The following is a 19,773-nucleotide window of genomic DNA, read 5'->3' on the forward strand; positions in this document are numbered from 1 at the left end:
CTTCAATGGCAGCTAACGTGAGTCATCCATGTATCCTTCCAACCCCTATAAAACAACTTCAAAAACCACCATCAACGTTTTATATACATGCTGTAAATAGGGTATGTCTCTGTGCGATATAGAAAATGACTTTATCGTGATATTAGAGTATATGTTCTCACACAGTTGCTTTTAGCTGCGGGCATTACACTACAATCAATCAATGTTTATTTATATAGCCCCAAATCTCAAATGTCTCAAAGGATTGCATAAATCATTACGACTACAACATCCTTGGAAGAACCCACAAATGGGCAAGGAAAACTCACACCCAGTGGGCAGGGAGAATTCACATCCCGTGGGACGCCAGTGACAATGCTGACTATGAGAAACCTTGGAGAGGACCTCAGATGTGGGCAACCCCCCCCCCCTAGCAGGGGTCACCAACCTTTTTGAAACCAAGAGCTACTTCTTGGGTACTGATTAATGCGAGGGGCTCCCAGTTTGATACACACTTAAATAAATTGCCAGAAATAGCCAACTTGCTCAATTTACCTTTGATGAATAAATCTATATTTATATATATATACATATATATATATATATATATATATATATATATATATATAAATATATATATATATATATATATATATATATACATGGATTGCATTGTTATGGTATTGCTGTGTAGTGGTTTGTTGGATTGATAAAAAAAATAAAAAAAATTGATTTAAAAAAAAAAAAGAGAATCGATTCTGAATCGCACAACGTATTCGATTCGATTCGTATTGGAATCAATTTTTTTCCCACAACCCATATATATATATATATATATATATATATATATATATATATTTATGTGTATGTATATATACACAATATACAGTGGGGCAAAAAAGTATTTAGTCAGCCACCGATTGTGCAAGTTCTCTCACTTAAAATGATGACAGAGGTCTGTAATTTTCATCATAGGTACACTTCAACTGTGAAAGACAGAATGGGAAAAAAACACACTGCCTGGGCGGTGTGTTTTGGATCATTGTCTTGCTGGAAGACCCAGCCACTTTTTATCTTCAAAGCTCTCACCGTAAGAAAACAACAAAATATAAATGTTTTGGTTATTTATTTACCAAATTTGTAAACAATGGCCTCCTCTCTGAGCTGCTACCTTACCGTGGTAGAGGAGTTTGCGTGTCCCAATGATCCTAGGAGCTATGTTGTCTGGGGGTTTTCATGCCCCCTGGTAGGGTCTCCCAAGACAAACAGGTCCTAGGTGAGTGATCAGACAAAGAGCAGCTCAAAGACTTCTATGGAATTACAACGAAATGAACCCAGATTTCCCTCGCCCGGACGTGGGTCACCGGGGCCCCGCTCTGGAGCCAGGCCCGGAGTTGGGGCACGATGGCAAGCGCCTGGTGGTCGGGCCTGTTCCCATGGGGCCCGGCCGGGCACAGCCCGAAGAGGCAACGTGGGTCATCCCTCCAATGGGCTCACCACTCATAGGAGGGGCCATAGAGGTCGGGTGCATTGTGAGCTGGGCGGCAGCCGAAGGCAGGGCACTTGGCGGTCCGATCCTCGGCTACAGAAGCTAGCTCTTGGGACGTGGAACGTCACCTCACTGGGGGGGAAGGAGCCTGAGCTAGTGCGCGAGGTAGAGAAGTTCCGGCTGGATATAGTCGGACTCACCTCAACGCACAGCAAGGGCTCTGGAACCAGTTCTCTCGAGAGGGACTGGACCCTCTTCCACTCTGGTGTTGCCGGCAGTGAGAGGCGACGGGCTGGGGTGGCAATTCTGGTTGCCCCCCGGCTCAAAGCCTGTACGTTTGAGTTCAACCCAGTGGACGAGAGGGTAGCTTCCCTTCGCCTTCGGGTGGGGGGACGGGTCCTGACTGTTGTTTGTGCTTACGCACCAAACAGCAGTTCAGAATACCCACCCTTTTTGGGTACACTCGAGGGAGTACTGGAAAGTGCTCCTCCGGGTGATTCCCTTGTCCTACTGGGAGACTTCAACGCTCATGTTGGCAACGACAGTGAAACCTGGAGAGGCGTGATTGGGAAGAATGGTCGCCCGGATCTAAACCCGAGTGGTGTTTTGTTATTGGACTTTTGTGCTCGTCACAGTTTGTCGATAACAAACACCATGTTCAAACATAAGGGTGTCCATATGTGCACTTGGCACCAGGACACCCTAGGCCGCAGTTCCATGATCGACTTTGTAGTTGTGTCATCGGATTTGCGGCCTCATGTTTTGGACACTCGGGTGAAGAGAGGGGCGGAGCTTTCTACCGATCACCACCTGGTGGTGAGTTGGCTGCGATGGTGGGGGAGGATGCCGGACAGACCTGGCAGGCCCAAGCGCATTGTGAGGGTCTGCTGGGAACGTCTGGCAGAGTCTCCTGTCAGAGAGAGTTTCAATTCACACCTCCGGGAGAACTTTGAACATGTCACGAGGGAGGTGCGGGACATTGAGTCCGAGTGGACCATGTTCCGAACCTCTATTGTCGAGGCGGCTGATTGGAGCTGTGGCCGCAAGGTTGTTGGTGCCTGTCGTGGCGGTAATCCCAGAACCCGTTGGTGGACACCAGCAGTGAGGGATGCCGTCAAGCTGAAGAAGGAGTCCTATCGGGTTCTTTTGGCTCATAGGACTCCGGAGGCAGTGGACGGGTACCGACGGGCCAAGCGGTGTGCAGCTTTAGCGGTCGCGGAGGCAAAAACTCGGACATGGGAAGAGTTCGGGGAAGCCATGGAAAACGACTTCCGGACGGCTTCGAAGCGATTCTGGACCACCATACGGCGCCTCAGGAAGGGGAAGCAGTGCACTATCAACACCGTGTATGGTGCGGATGGTGTTCTGCTGACTTCGACTGCGGATGTTGTGGATCGGTGGAGGGAATACTTCGAAGACCTCCTCAATCCCACCAACACGTCTTTCTTTGAGGAAGCGGTGCCTGGGGAATCTGTAGTGGACTCTCCTATTTCTGGGGCTGAGGTCGCTGAGGTAGTTAAAAAGCTCCTCGGCGGCAAGGCCCCGGGGGTGGATGAGATCCGCCCGGAGTTCCTTAAGGCTCTGGATGCTGTGGGGCTGTCTTGGTTGACAAGACTCTGCAGCATCGCGTGGACATCGGGGGCGGTACCTCTGGATTGGCAGACCGGGGTGGTGGTCCCTCTCTTTAAGAAGGGGGACCGGAGGGTGTGTTCCAACTATCGTGGGATCACACTCCTCAGCCTTCCCGGTAAGGTTTATTCAGGTGTACTGGAGAGGAGGCTTCGCCGGATAGTCGAACCTCGGATTCAGGAGGAACAGTGTGGTTTTCGTCCTGGTCGTGGAACTGTGGACCAGCTCTATACTCTCGGCAGGGTTCTTGAGGGTGCATGGGAGTTTGCCCAACCAGTCTACATGTGCTTTGTGGACTTGGAGAAGGCATTCGACCGTGTCCCTCGGGAAGTCCTGTGGGGAGTGCTCAGAGAGTATGGGGTATCGGAATGTCTTATTGTGGCAGTCCGCTCCCTGTATGATCAGTGTCAGAGCTTGGTCCGCATTGCTGGCAGTAAGTCGGACACGTTTCCAGTGAAGGTTGGACTCCGCCAAGGCTGTCCTTTGTCACCGATTCTGTTCATAACTTTTATGGACATAATTTCTAGGCGCAGTCAAGGCGTTGAGGGGTTCCGGTTTGGTGGCCACGGGATTAGGTCTCTGCTTTTTGCAGATGATGTAGTCCTGATGGCTTCATCTGGCCGGGATCTTCAGCTCTCACTGGATCGGTTCGCAGCCGAGTGTGAAGCGACCGGAATGAGAATCAGCACCTCCAAGTCCGAGTCCATGGTTCTCGCCCGGAAAAGGGTGGAGTGCCATCTCCGGGTTGGGGAGGAGACCCTGCCCCAAGTGGAGGAGTTCAAGTACCTAGGAGTCTTGTTCACGAGTGGGGGAAGAGTGGATCGTGAGATCGACAGGCGGATCGGTGCGGCGTCTTCAGTAATGCGGACGTTGTATCGATCCGTTGTGGTGAAGAAGGAGCTGAGCCGGAAGGCAAAGCTCTCAATTTACCGGTCGATCTACGTTCCCATCCTCACCTATGGTCATGAGCTTTGGGTCATGACCGAAAGGATAAGATCACGGGTACAAGCGGCCGAAATGAGTTTCCTCCGCCGGGTGGCGGGGCTCTCCCTTAGAGATAGGGTGAGAAGCTCTGCCATCCGGGAGGAGCTCAACGTAAAGCCGCTGCTCCTCCACATCGAGAGGAGCCAGATGAGGTGGTTCGGGCATCTGGTCAGGATGCCACCCGAACGCCTCCCTAGGGATGTGTTTAGGGCACGTCCAGCTGGTAGGAGGCCACGGGGAAGACCCAGGACACGTTGGAAAGACTATGTCTCCCGGCTGGCCTGGGAACGCCTCGGGATCCCCCGGGAAGAGCTAGACGAAGTGGCTGGAGATAGGGAAGTCTGGGCTTCCCTGCTTAGGCTGCTGCCCCCGCGACCCGACCTCGGATAAGCGGAAGATGATGGATGGATGATGGTAAACAATGGCATAACATACATATATACACACAGGGTCCATTGCCAGTGGTAATGTGGTCAACATATATAAAATAAAAACTAAATAAGATAGGCTCAGAATGGTTTCTTCACAAAATCTTTCTACATATAAAGTGCTTGTTTTGATTGATTTATTGAGACTTTTTTTAGTAGATTGCACACTGTACACTGTAGAAATGACAATGGATTTCAATATAAAAATTGTTTATGATACAATTGTGAAGTTTACTTTTTTATAGTATTTTACTGTATATTGAAAAAGTAGTACAAATGTTTTTTGACGATAAAATTCTGGCAACTGTGCTGCCAGTTTTTTACTGTAAAAAACTGTGGTATCGTTTTGCCATTTACAGTAATACAATGTCAAATCTGCAGTTTTACGGTAAAAAATGCCAGCTCAGTTTCCAGAATTTTACTATAAAAAAAGCAGTTTTGTATTTCCAGTAAAAAAAAAAAAAAAAGGAAAATATAGAGTAAAATTTGGGCAACTGAGTCGTTCATTCTTTACAGTAATATGCTGTAAAAACTACTGTAAACCTGCGAATGAGCTGCCATTTTATTTTTAAATATATATATATTTTTTGTATTTTTACATTTTATGTAAAAAAAATATATATATAATAATTGCATTGGCAATTGTGTAATAATACAATTCACTGTTAGAGGCGTCCTTCTGAATGCAAACATAACTGTGATGTGGCCCTCAATGAAAACGAGTTTGACACCCCTGCTTTAAGGGTCACACCAGCTGCTGACTTGTTTTTGATGATTTCATTTACCGGTATATCTCACTTGCATCTTGAGGAATCCGAAGAAATTACACTTTTATTGGTTGTAAAACAAAATGGGCATATTTGAGCTATTGCAGTCTTGTTACTGTTCACCCTGTCGAAGTTTTATGATTTGTAATTTAATAATTACAATTTGTTTGGGTTCATTTCATTGACACAGGTCAGAAGTATTAAGGGTTGATTATGTTTGAAATTTAAATGATAAATTCAGATTGTAAGTTGGTAATGGGGGCTTCATGGTGGAAGAGGGGTTAGTGCGTCTGCCTCACAATACGAAGGTCCTGAGTAGTGCTGGGTTCAATCTCGGGCTCGGGATCTTTCCGTGTGGAGTTTGCATGTCCTCCCCGTGAATGCGTGGGTACCCTCCGGGTACTCCGGCTTCCTCCCACCTCCAAAGACAAGCACCTGGGAATAGATTGATTGGCAACACTAAATTGGCCCTAGTGTGTGAATGTGAGTGTGAATGTTGTCTGTCTATCTGTGTTGGTCCTGCGATGAGGTGGTGAAATGTCCAGGGTCTCCCCCGCCTTCCGCCTGATTGTAGCTGAGATAGGCACCAGCGCCCCCCGCGATCCCAAAAGGGAATGAGCGGTAGAAAATGGATGGATGGATGGATGGAAGTTGGTAGTGGTATATTTGATGGTAATTTTAAGAATGGTAAAGGTATTTACTAGGGGTGTAACGGTACACAAAAATTTCGGTTCGGTACGTACCTCGGTTTAGAGGTCATGGTTCGGTTCATTTTCGGTACAGTAAGAAAACAACAAAATATACATTTTTGGGTTAATTATTTACCAAATTTGTAAACATTGGCTTTATCCTTTTAACATTGGGAACACTATAATAATTCTGCCCACGTTAATCTACATTAAACGGCCTCAAGTTGTTGCTTTGATTAAATAAAATGAAAAAACCTTTCTTCCACATATAAAAAGTGCAACATTAAACAGTTTCCATTGAAACTGTTATTCAACTCATCATGCTTAATTTATTACAGCATTTGGGAAGCCTGTAGTTGACTTTTATTATATAAATGTTGTATTTTTATCAACATGTGATAGCAGGGACCCTGCTATTCAAAACTAGGCTGCTACATTACTAATGATTCATGTAACTATAGCTGAAAACATAGTACAATTGCAATAGGAGAGACTATTCGCACACGCACGCACGCACACACACACACACACACAAACACACAGCAAAATGAGCTAATGTTACGCTAAAAGCTAGTTAGCCCTCACCTCAAGGCTATACTGTGAGCTAGCTGAGCTGCAGTTTAAGTTTCTAGAAGGTCAACGGGCTCAGAGTGATGTTTGTAATAGTTGTGACTGGGAAGTGTTTGGCATAATTTGGGTAGAGTGCGCTGCTCCCCTGCTAAACGAATATCTCTGCTCGATGCTGAAGCATTGACTTCATCGTTCTGAAGTCTGAATACGCATTGCAGATTGGCTGTTACATCGCTCTGAATACGCACTGCAGATTGGCTGTTACATCGCTCTGAATACGCACTGCTGATTGGCTGTTACATCGCTCTGAATACGCACTGCTGATTGGCTTTGTATGTAACCAATCAGATGGTTGTGTGGGCGGGACAATGCTTGCTGCTGAGACAGAGCCACAGAGGCAGAAAGCAGAGCAGCTTGTGAAGACTTCTGCTTCCAAACTCGTTCGGTACGCCCGCGTGCCGAACCGAAACCCTCGTACCGAAACGGTTCAATACAAATACACGAACCGTTACACCCCTAGTATTTACCTATTTGGGAATAGAATTGTAATTATCAAATTTTCACCATTACATTGGTAATGGTAGTTTTACCATATGGTATTTTAATTGGTAAATTTAGAAGCCATGTCCTTGGGACCACATTGTTTAATAACTGTATTTTTGAAATTGGTTAATATTATGTACTTCTTGTTATGTTTGTTTCCAGTAAAGCTACCACAGATCTTGAAGATGATGGGGGCTAAGAGCGCCGAGGGTCTGAGCTTCCAGTCGGTGCTACTGGAGCTGCTAGCCATCACTGGAACCATGGCCTACAGTATCGCTAACAAGTTCCCCTTCAGGTTACAACCATTTTACTGTAGGACATTTCAATGTGCATTTTATCGTTTCCCGCAGGACCGCAATCTGGGGCATTACCATTATGGCCAAATTGATAATCACGATTATTGTATTATATTATTATTGTATTGATATTGAAATTAAAAATATTTTCATTCTTTATTTAATTTGTCATTTCCTATCAATGGGAGAAGACGCAAAACGGTTTTGCTACCTGGGTTTTTGATAACATTGAAGATTTTTGACCACTGATTTGTGATCACAGCCAAAGGAGAGTTAAAGGCATTTTTAACTGCTTTTGGTTCGGTGTGAAGCATTGATTTTCTGAAATAAGGCGTGTTGGAAGAGCCGATAGCCTCAAGCCAACGGCCCCCACCGCAATTCAAAGCGGTTGCCTGGCAACCGGAATCTAAGGCGAGAGTTTGAAACAGTTTCAAAGTGCTTCCGACAACACAGTGATATAAGTTGACGACACCTCAAGTTGATCTCTGAACAGTGCAAGGAACAAAATTGTTTAAATAAACAAGTAAAAAGTTCCACAAGTTGATAAAGAAGCAACTGCCGTTAGCGAGCCAATACGAGCTACCAAAGAGGTACTGACTTTAGTGAGCTGCTGCAATTTCAAAATCTTGGAGAAAAACTCAAATCCCGAAACTTTTGGTGTCATCTGAATCGAATGGGTCTCTGAACACAGGACACGAGGAAAAGCAAGTGTTAATGTTGGATACAGGACCCGATGGGAAGCAAAACTTGATGCTACAAAAAAATAGTCGATGACATAGAAAATGCAAAAAGCAAACATAGAGTAATTAAAGAATTTAAAGAAGATCACAACGCAGACCTGGAAAGAGCAACAAAATAATTTAAAGAAGATCAGAGAAAAGCAACAACAGTATACAAATAAAATCTGAGAACTCTGCAGGAAAATATAGAAAGTCTGTTAACTTATAATAATAACATGAGAAGAGATTTTCAGGAAATGCGTCAATAAAGTGAAGACTCTCCAAAACAAAGTTATTGCAATGAAACGAGACAAAAACATGCTAAGGAATATCATAGACGAAATGGATCAGGATAAACAAATGAATGAGTGACAGGGCACATAATTAAAACTGTGAACAATGGAGGACAACTTTCTGCAATTAAAGTAAATTGAAATCGACATTAACCAGAACAGGCATCCCACTGAATGGAAGAAACACCACCACCTCTCCGGCCATCTTTGTGAAACTCATTAACAGAAAGTCTAAAATAGCACTGCCAAAATAGGGAAAGAAGCTGAAGGGTACAAATGTGTACTTGAATGAGCATCTCACAAAACGTAATGCCAAAATCTCCTAGAAAGCACGCGACTTGGGGAAGCAAAGGAACTGCCAACTGCAAAATCTACATCAAGTTAAATGGAGGTCCAGAAGCAAGATTACTTTTTGTCGATGACATCAAAGACCTGGACAGATACTAAAGTTGACACTGCTTCCACCAAGACGATGATAATGGAGTCTGATGGAAAACAAAAAACATGTAAATTCAACCTCAACACAACTATAGTCTATTGTTTGATTTCTTTACTTAATCAATTCCATAACTTAATTCCACATACTGACATACTAAATGTTTTAAGTCACATTTTCCTCTAAAGTTATATTTCTCCTATTTTGTTGAAAAGAATTGTTGTACGTTTCATGGGTAGCAGTTTATAGTTTGTTTTGTGCATCATTTTAGCTGTTGGTAAATTCACCATAGCGTGGAATTGAACTATTTTCAATTCAATAAATATAAGTCTTAAATAATACAATTTACTAAGGATGAAAGGTGGTAAACAATGCCACAATATGCAGCGTGCAATCATAAAATGAAATAAGTAGTATTAATCAGACAAATGTTTTTGGCTTAATTAAATGTTTTTGCATCCGTTATTTTGACATTTCTTCAATAGGTGGATGGATACAGGGTTGATTGTGCGCTGTGGCTGTTTAAAGATGTCTGTACTTTGGGCCTCCCTGCTTATGTGGCTATTTGACGTCTCTCTGAGCAAACACACTCTTTTATTCTCTTTGGATCGTTAGCTTAGAATAGAATTGAATTGAATAGAATGGACTTTATTGTCATTATATTTGCATATAACAAGATTAAAGACTCCAACTTAAGGTGCGGTAGTGGGAACAAATATGGGGTGAAATAAATAACACAAGAGGTAAAGGAAAAAAATAACAATTGAAATAAACATACTACTATCCAAATAAAAATAATAAGCAATCCTGTACAATATACAAAACACTATAGAAATACAAAATACTGTACAATATATAGAACAAGACAAGAGTACCGACTTAGTAGCTACCCGTCACAGGCAAGTGATAGCGGTTTAGAAAGGAGATTTTTGGCAACTCGATTTTTTGGGGTGATGTGCACACACTGCAACGTCGCTTTTCGGGGCGAACCGTTGAGGCGTGCGCTGGCTCCTCGTATTAGAAGCTTTTTCTGGGTTTCGGGGACTGAGCTCTGGGTGGGTGCCTGACAGCGGCGAGGCGTGCAAGGAGGGCACTGATGTGATAGTGGAAGTATTTACTCTGGTAATATTAGAGTAACACGTTACTTCCTGGCATCAGTGACCGTTACTTAGAACTGTTATTAAGTTTAGGAAAAATCATGTTCATGTCTTAGTGTTTTTTTTTGCCAAATGTCCTAATATTTTGTTTTACTTTTATGTTTATTTAGTATTTGTTGTAGTATTTTCAAGTAGTAATCACCATGAGCAATATTTAAAGCTCTTTTCACGCACAGAAGATGATTTTCAATATTATTGGAACAATACATTTGCTTTTTGTACAGTGTGTTTTATATTTGTACGATATAAAATATTTGAATGATAATGATTTGAGACTACATGGTGTTTATCCTGCATGGCAGCATGAAATTCAAACTTTTGCAACTATTTTTTTATAAAATCAATGTATTTAAAAAAACTAATGTCATCATTTCATGAACATGTAATGTGCTTTTATTTAAAAAAGAAAACAGGGTTGTGCTATAATCTCTGTTTAGCCTAAAAAAAATGCATTATCACTGTGTGGCCAGACAGTTAATACAGCTCTATATTTATATTTAGGCTTTAACAAGTAAATATACAGTAGATTCACAATTAGAGAATATATTGTGAAAAATATGTTATCTATTTTGTGCCACCATCGCCGATTCCTGATTGAAATAAGCGCGTAGAAATTCGTCACTTTTACCGCACAGAATATTTTCTGTACAATGTGCGGTGACACATTCGCCCCTGTTGACGTTTTTGTGCACAGCAAACTTTTATAAATAAGATCTGGGTCCATATGATTCGTATTTAGAAGCGGCGTAACACTGACTGCAAGGAGCTTTAAAGACAGGCCACAGTCCCCTTATGTTTCTTTTGAGCAAGTGCAAACAGGTAGCGCCAAATCTATATGTGGCCGCCTTAAAACACCCTTTTTAAATCAACCAACTGTTTTAATGATATTAATTGTCAAATGTTTTCGGCAGTGCTTGGGGTGAGGTGTTCTTCCTCATGCTGCAGACAATCACCATTGGTTTCCTCATTCAGCACTACGCAGGGAGAACCGCCAGAGGTTAGAAAACACACCTTCTCTTACTGGCAAGTAAAAAAGTCATGTTAATTTGTTGTGTATGTATATGAAGCGATGGAAATTGTTAAGATTTTTACAACTCTCTTTAGCGATTCCGGGTACTTCGGCTTCCTCCCACCTCCAAAAACATGCACCTGGGGATAGGTTGATTGGTAACACTAAATTGGCCCTAGTGTGTGAATGTTGTCTGTCTATCTGTGGCCCTGCGATGAGGTGGCGACTTGGCCAAGGTGTACCCCAACTTCCGCCCGAATGCTGCTGAGATAGGCTCCAGCACCCCCCGCAACACAGAACGGGACAAGCGGTAGGAAATGGATGGGTGGATTCGGTTCTTTATAGGTTCTCTTATCGATTGTTATTTGGATCAAAGGATCACAAACATGTCGAATAGTGATAACTTTGTTTAGTTTACTGTGGTATGCCAAATAATCACCTGATTAAAAATATGTTAATTTTATTTGATTCATTTTTTAAGTAGTGTTTTATTTTGGCATATTCAAACACAGTCCTACTGTACAAACTGTATGTAATGTTAAAGTGGCCAAAAATATTAAATATACTTGTTAAATAAAACCTCTGCCTTGTTTTTAATGAATGCTTTGGCCTTCCACGCTACTGTATTTAAATGTTGGTGATTATGGCGGTACTTGTTGAAAAAAGTTTGAGAACCACTGGTTTAAAAGAAACATGATTGTACAATTGTATAATTGATGGGCACTTCACAATTTGATTATCATTCCGGAGCAATAATTTGACAAAAAAATCGATTATTGATGCATCTTTAATTTATATATATTGATGCAGTTTTGCATTTCTTTTGTTGCACACAATAAGCCTTCGTTACTTTCTACTTAAAAAATAATTTACAGTAAGAAACAACAGTTGAGGTAATTAATCTAAATGTGTGCAAAACCGGTGCCCTAAAATAAAAGAGCACAAAAACAATGCATTTACAAAATATGAACTTCAAAACCAAACAGTTCAAAAAGTGATTTGCTGCTTAAATACAAACACATTTTTCTGGATCAGCAGCTCAACATTAATAATCCTCCTCGAAAATGTAGAATTTTCTACCAACAGTTATAGTTCATTTTCAAACAAACAAAAATGTGGCTCTTACAAAATAATACCTTTAGACTAAATACTGGAACAGAATTACTGTTAAAGTGCTTTGCTGCTTAAATCCAAACATAAACATGAAAGTTATTTTGGATCAGCAGCTCAGCAGTAATAATCTTCCTTCAAAATATAGAATTCTGTATCTACAGTTGTAGTGCATTTTCAAGCTCACAAAATGTGGCCCTTACAAAATATTAACTTCAGACTAAATACTGGCATTGAATCACTGTTAAAGTGCTTTGCTGCTTTAATACACACATAAATATTAAATAGTAGTGGTGTAACGGTACGTCTATTTATATTGAACCATTTCGGTACAGGGGTTTCGGTTCGGTTCGGAGGTGTACCGAACGAGTTTCCGCACGGACATATTAAGTAGCGTACCACACGTTGTGTAAACAATGCACACCGAGGCACAACACACAGCATGCTATCAGTGACCGAGCTACGATAGACTGACCATACCTTCTCTTTTCACCGGATATCTCATCTTTAGCGGGGCTGTCCGGGTGGAGTTTCTTAAATGCCTCAAATGTCCGGCCTTTTAAGTTAGGGTGCGTGTATTTTCAATGTACGTTCAGGGTTAAAAAGGGTTTGAAAACAAAACAAATTGTGCAAGCAGCATTCGTGAGGGAGGGGCAGAGACAGAGAGAGCGAGAGAGTTACGATAAACGCGCATGCATCGCCAGGCTCTGCTTTTTACCCATAGATTTATCAGATTTTATTTTTTATTATCTATAGCAGGGGTGTCAAAAGTGTGCCCCAGAAGCTATTTGCGGCCCACAGCACATTCTAAAAATACTATTGTCAGGTTCAAACACTGATGACATCTATTAAACAAGACAAAAGACAAGGAATCAAACAGAGAGATAATTCAATTTAGACTCAGATCTGAGGAGAGACATGGCCACTGTACTCTCTGTACGGTCTGCACCACGCTCTGACAAAAAAAGTGTACGTCTCATTTTTTATTTAGATATTCAATGTTTACACAACAACACATGTTAGTACAGAAATGGGGTGTATGTAAACAGTGATTGTTTTCGATTACATTGAAGACAAAAGAAGATGATGCCTCGGGCTCTGGTTCGCCCTGGATTCAGCTTCGGCAGGTCTTTGAGGACAATAGATAACCCTTCCCGTGTCATTCCAACGTACACGGCTAAATCTTCCAAGACTTTGTTGGTGCAACAAAGACAGCTCTCATCTGTTCACTGGAAAATCAGAGTTGAAAGTTTTTTGATAATTTTTATACAATTTTTTTAACAACTATTAAAATAAACATAAGTGAAATATAAAAGCTTAAAGACTAAATGTAATTTTGAAAAAGTTGCAACATTGACTAACAAAACAAAGCTGTTTGTTTGTTTTTCGAACTGTCTTGCTCAAAACATAATATTGAATCAAAATCAATATTTTTATGAATTATTGACCTATCCAAGGTTCTGATTACTTCACATCAAATCTTCCACTAAGAAAAATGTTTTTTGTGGAAGATTTAGCAAATTTGGTAAATAAATCTTCAAAAAATGTGTATTTTGTTGTTTTCTTACTGTACCGAAAATGAACCGAACCGTGACCTCTGAACCGAGGTACTTATTGAACCGAAATTTTTGTGTACCTTTACACCCTTATTAAATATTTGTTTTGGATCAGCAGCTCAGCACTAACAATCCCCCTTCAAAATGTATAATTCTGTATCTACAAATGTAATGCCTTTTCAAGCTAGCAAATTGTGGCCCTTACAAAATATTAATTTGAGACTAAAATACATGGCACAGAATTACTCTGACAGAACACAATCATTCTTTGTAAAAGTGCTTTAAACACAAGGTCATGACTTGTGTTTTGGTTTGGCTGGAGAGACTCGAGATGGGCATCTCAGTAAAATAGCGATGGAATGGCGTGGTGTATCTAGGTTGCATTGTGTAAAGCAATGCTTTAAAATGCTGGTTCTCAGGAACATACAAAATAAGAATAATAGTCCGACCCTTAGCTTTACTCAATGAGTTTCATCAAAGCTCAAATCATACTTGGTTTTTAACAGACATTTATTTTGAACATGTCTTTTACATGTCTCATCAGTGCCTACAGAACTCATTGGCCACATAGACTCTCAGGGAAGCAGGTCGAAATCTTCTTTACAGAATCTTAGAGTACACTTGTGACAACGTCTCTAAACATGTCAGACATTCACCACCTTGTGTTGGTCTCTAAACTGCCACACCTGGGGGCAGGGGGTACTAGGCCGACAGGGGATGTCAAACAATAACAATACTGAAATAAACTGCAACAAAAAAACAGTGCAATACAGTTTCATAAAATGGTCAATACTCCATAGTATCTTTTGTTCTATTCTTATTTTCACTGTTATATTTGTATTTTTATTGTTGTTTTTTATTTTTATTCTTATTTTAATATTTTCTATTTCATTTCAATTTATACCCCCATTATATACTTTTTGAATTTGATCTCACTTTTGTACACTGCTGCTGGAATTTAAATTTTACTGAGGAAACTCTCCTGAAAGAATCAATAAAGTACTATCTATGTATGTATTTATCCATCCATCCATCCATCCGTCCATCAGTCACGTGCGGTGAGGTTTATAGCTGGTGAGGCACTGATGTAATCAGAATCAGATTTACAAATATACAGTATGCGCTCTGTATAGATTATTTGTCATTTAATTGGCAGCAGTTTAGGGGTTATGTTTCATTCCTGCATTCTTTATGAATACAAACTGTCGCTCACAAAATGTGCATTTCATTAAAAACGAAACCAAAATAATGTTATCGCCGTCTTACCTTTACTTATAAATGAAGTCCATGCGCCGGTCCTTCTGGATAAAAATAGCCGTCACTTTCTGGTAAAAGTCCTCCTTTACTTCCTTCTGTTTTAAAAGTCTTTTAAGAGTTCAACATAGTTGCCGCGATTAGCAGAGCTCATACTCTCATCATTTGGCGAGGAAGCAGGTCGCATTGATGACATCTTTTAAAATCTCTCGGTTCTCTTTTACCTTAGCATTGTGGACACTGATGTTGAGTCGCCACTGTTCATCCAAAGCCAAGTCTACCCTCGTCATCCCAAACGTTTTTAACGCAATCTAGCTTTGAATATGAGCGGCCGACCGCTCATATTTGGTGAGGCTTCTTTGCAAATTCTTTAGGTCACAAAATCCCATTTGAGTCCACAAAGTTCCACAGGTTGAAAGAACATCCACAAAGCCAGTTTTTTCACGTATATGAAAAGAGAGAGTAACTTTCCGTCCTACTGTTTGAAACAAACCATTCATCTCTGACGTTGGTCTTCCTTCGCTTTAAAGTCCACTTTAGAAAACTGTTTAAGTGCGGAAATGTAGTCATCCATGTTGAAAGTCGGGGTGCACGAGACGGAAAAAACAATTCACTGCGGCACTTACTCGCTGATGCCACCGTATGTCTGGGATCATGAGTGCCCCTATCGTGAGGCACGAGAAGTGTTTGCCTCATCTCAGACTTTTTTCTCTGCCGTTTTGATGGCTTAACCAACACACAAAACATGTTACTCGCTGCGGCACTTGACTCGCTTACGCCACCGTATGTCTCTGATCATGAGCGCCCTGCCCCTATCGTGAGACACGAGAACTGTTTGCCTCACCTCAGACTTTTTTCTCTGCCGTTTTGAACGCTCAGCAACACACTAGACAAGAACGCGCTCTGGCCGCACATCAGACAGAGAAGTTTACGAGGGATAGTAAAAATTCAGCTATTTTGAAGAAAAAATATTCCAAATTGGTGAAGCTAAATGAAAATTTAAAACTAACAATTACAGTTATTTTTTCATTATATATTTTATTTCTTTGCATGATCACTCCCCTGACCGCACGTCACTGCCATCCACCCACTCTGTGCCCTCTCGCGGAAGTTAGCAAATGGCACAAAAAAAATATGTTCCCCTCCTACTTGCATAGTTTGTAGTTTACATCAATATGACACATTTGCATTACTGTGAATTATTATTCATTAAATTTAATGTATTTGTATTTAATTGTTGAACTTTTTATTTGAATATTAAATCAATGAATAATAAGTGGAAATGTAGCCCCGGAACATTTTAGTTGAGCAGCCCTGCACTAGACGATCCAGATTAAAAATGTAATTATCAGAGTAAAACAAAAACAGTCAGAAATGTTTAATTTCAAATATTTTTTTTACTCATTAAGAATACAATCAATCATTCAGTCAGAGTTCATTTATATAGCCCTTAATCACAGGTGGCTCGAAGGACTGCACAAACCACGATGACATCAATCATGATATTGTGAGAGTCCAGTCCACTTGGGACAAGCAGAGGGTTGTAGGAGGTCTCCATCCAAGTCATAGAGGAGTGGACCACACTTGGTCATTACTTAGAATAGCTAGCACATCCTTCAGACTGGTATCCCTCCAGGGATTATCACTGTCCGTCGGGAGGAGAGGTGGGCAAAAAAAGAGAAGCGGCAGGTCAACTGCTCTAAAACAGAGTCTATAAATGCTTCTACCAAGGTCGCGTCTCCAACTGCTCTAGAGCCTTTAGACTTATTTTGGGGACTGGAAATCACTGAGAAGGGAGTGTTCTTGGAACATAGGTTTCTAGACAGAACGTTGGGTACAATCCAATCAGCAAGATAAGATGGTGCTAAATAGTATTTTGTACTTATGTGTTTTATATTCTTATGTATGTGGTGGCAGTTGTTGTTAATAACAGGGAATCACGTAACTTTTTTTTTTCCAGGTGTTGTTTTTCTGTTGGTGTACCTGGGGTTGTTGTTCCTGGTTTTGTCTCCAGTCACTCCTACATCAGTGGTAACCACCATGCAAGCCTTCAACATGCCTGCCGTCATCGTTAGCAGGGTACACTAACACAGTTTTTAGTATCATATCATTACTGGCAAAATGTTACTTAAGTCTAACTTTTTGCCCTCCGAATATTACTGAAAATAATATTTGTGTTATTATTTCTTCAAGAAAAAAGTGGGTTTGTGTCTTGCAGCTGATCCAAGCGGCCACTAACTTTCGCAACGGACACACTGGCCAGTTGTCAGCTATTTCCATCTTCCTGTTGTTTGCTGGATCGCTAGCACGCATCTTCACGTCACTGCAGGTATCATTTTTTTACTATTAGCAGTCAATGTATTTCAAGTTTCAAGTAAGTCTTAAGTCTGAATCCCAAATCTAAGTTAGGTTTCATGTAAATAAATATGTGACAGGTGGAGTCAAATCTCAAGTCACCAATTTGGTATTCTCGAGTTTTCCAAAGTCACTGACATTAAGTCACTTCTGTAGAATATGTCACCTATTTTAACAATGATCCAAGTTACTTAATTTAACATGTACAACTATTGCTTTCAATGATGACATTCTTGATCAAAATTAATCGAGCGTGATATAAGTTTAAAGGTCAATTATTGTTGCTCTTGCTTTAAAATATTTTGCCTATCATTCCTAATCCTTATGAGAGACAAGAAGACAAAAGTTTTGGGGGGTTTTTTTTGCATTCTAATTCATACTTGCCAACCCTCCCGGATTTTCCGGGAGACTCCCGAAATTCAGCGCCTCTCCCGAAAACCTCCCGGGACAAATTTTCTCCCGAAAATCTCCCGAAATCCAGACCTGACTAAATGTTGTGACCCTCTTAAACAGGACAATACTGCCATCTACTGTACATAGAATAGAATGTAAATATATTCTAAGTGCAGTCAAGGAACATGCATTAGGGAGTCTGTTCTGAAGCCCACAGTAAAGAGACGTAACTTCATCACGTCGCCTGGTTATTGACTCCAACCCAATATATTACACCGTCGACGAGCAAAATGAAGAAATACGCTTGCAAGTTCCAGAGCGATTGGAAACAAGAATTTCAGTTTATCCAGGAAAGTTCGAAGGGGGAGGGGTATGTTGCCTGTAAATTTTGTAGAACAGGCTTCTCCATTGAACACCGCGGCCGAACGGATATACTCAGCCATGAACGGTCAGCGAAGCACAAAGCGTCCACAGCACAACATCGTTCACAACCCAGTATTATGGGCCACCTCGCAAAATGGAGACCCAATGGTGTATCTTATGCTGAGACAAAGATAGCTATGCTGATAGCTGGAAGCAACATCCAGTTCTCATTTGCGGATGTCTACAACAAATCCGTGAAGGATGTTCCCGGATTCGGAGATCGCTCGCCAATACGCAAATGGCAGAACAAAGATTACTCAAATAATGAAAGGTAAGTGTTGTTGTTGTTTTTTGTAACCAGTAAGCACAGTACAGTTAGTTGAACAACTGTGTTTTTATTACTGTGTATTTGGTAGGTGCAGTCGGAAATTCAACTATTTCTTTTATTTATATATATAATAAAATAAATATATATAGCTAGAATTCACTGAAAGTCAAGTATTTCATACATATATATACATATATATATATTTATATATGTATATACATATGAAATACTCGAGTTGGTGAATTATACGCCACCCCTCTTAACAACGCCCCCCGCCCCAACCACGCCTCCTGAAATCGGAGGTCTCAAGGTTGGCAAGTATGTTCTAATTCAGGGGTAGGGAACCTATGGCTCGAGAGCCAGATGTGGCTCTTTTGATGACTGCATCTGGCTCTCGGATAAATCTTAGCTGACGTTGCTTAATATGATAAATAATGATTAATTCCACTTGTAATTACAGTGTTAAAAATAATGTTCAAAATATAAAACATTCTCATGCATTTTTAATCCATCCATCCGGTTTCTACCGCAACTGTTCAAGAATTTGCGTTAATGGTAAGAAGTTATTTATTTATTCTTGGTTAGTGTGGGGCTTGCCCTCCTGGGGTTCGTCAGACCACCAAAACCGACATGAGAGCCTGTTTCAGGGTTACAATATTGTTTTATTTTTCAATAAGTCTCTCAGTTGCTTTCCAGCAATTGTATTTTTCTCTTTCGTTTTCGCTCGCGCTCTGGCTCCAGCCCCAACCCCGTCTCTCCTCCTGGCTGCTGCTTATAACAGAGCGACAGGTGATTACATAACAAGGCCCAGGTGGGCTGTCTACGCAACTGTCGCTGATTTCGAGGCCGGTCCTGGTACACCCCAGTTCGCTGCAGGCCAGCAGGCCACGCCCCCTCCACAGTTAGCTCGAGAATAACAATGTTATTACAAAGAATAAGAGACCTGTTATACTATAGAAATGTTGGTCTTACTTCAAAAACCATGCGTTTAGTTTTGTTCAGTGTAAATAAAAATATATGGCTCTTACGGAAATACATTTTAAAATATTTGGCTTTTTGGCTCTCTCAGCCAAAAAGGTTCCCGACCCCTGTTCTAATTGGTACACTGAACAACACTTTTGTTTTTTCTCCTATTTCTCGTGAGTTGAACTCAAATATCTAAATTGTTTACTATATACACAAAATATCTAATCATCTCAAATATATGAGTTTCACTAACACTTGTGAATGTCTTTGAAAGCCATGAAAGTTTGAGACTTTAAATTTGAAAAAGCCATGGTCATGTAGTGTTCATGCACTTGCAACAGCTTATTCTTCCTGACTGCACGTGAATGATAATCCATTGATGAAACTTTTTCACTTCTTATTATAACCACACTGATGTTGCTTGTTATAATAGGTCTGTTTAAAACAAATGTTTGTAAAG

General features: G+C 40.9%; 1 protein-coding gene across 3 annotated transcripts in view; it reads left to right on the forward strand.

Annotated features, from left to right (window-relative positions):
• mpdu1b (mannose-P-dolichol utilization defect 1b) overlaps positions 1-19,773 on the forward strand; it is a 41,234-nt gene that overhangs the window by 2,744 nt on the left and 18,717 nt on the right. For all 3 annotated transcript variants that reach the window (XM_061913914.1, XM_061913913.1, XM_061913915.1), the window contains exons 3-6: positions 7,241-7,373; positions 10,891-10,976; positions 16,869-16,987; positions 17,127-17,237. In XM_061913914.1, coding sequence (XP_061769898.1) covers positions 7,241-7,373; positions 10,891-10,976; positions 16,869-16,987; positions 17,127-17,237 — 449 coding nt within the window. The remainder of the gene's footprint in view (positions 1-7,240; positions 7,374-10,890; positions 10,977-16,868; positions 16,988-17,126; positions 17,238-19,773) is intronic.

The sequence above is a fragment of the Nerophis ophidion genome, linkage group LG10 (genome assembly GCF_033978795.1).
Source record: "Nerophis ophidion isolate RoL-2023_Sa linkage group LG10, RoL_Noph_v1.0, whole genome shotgun sequence".
Lineage (NCBI taxonomy): Eukaryota > Metazoa > Chordata > Actinopteri > Syngnathiformes > Syngnathidae > Nerophis > Nerophis ophidion.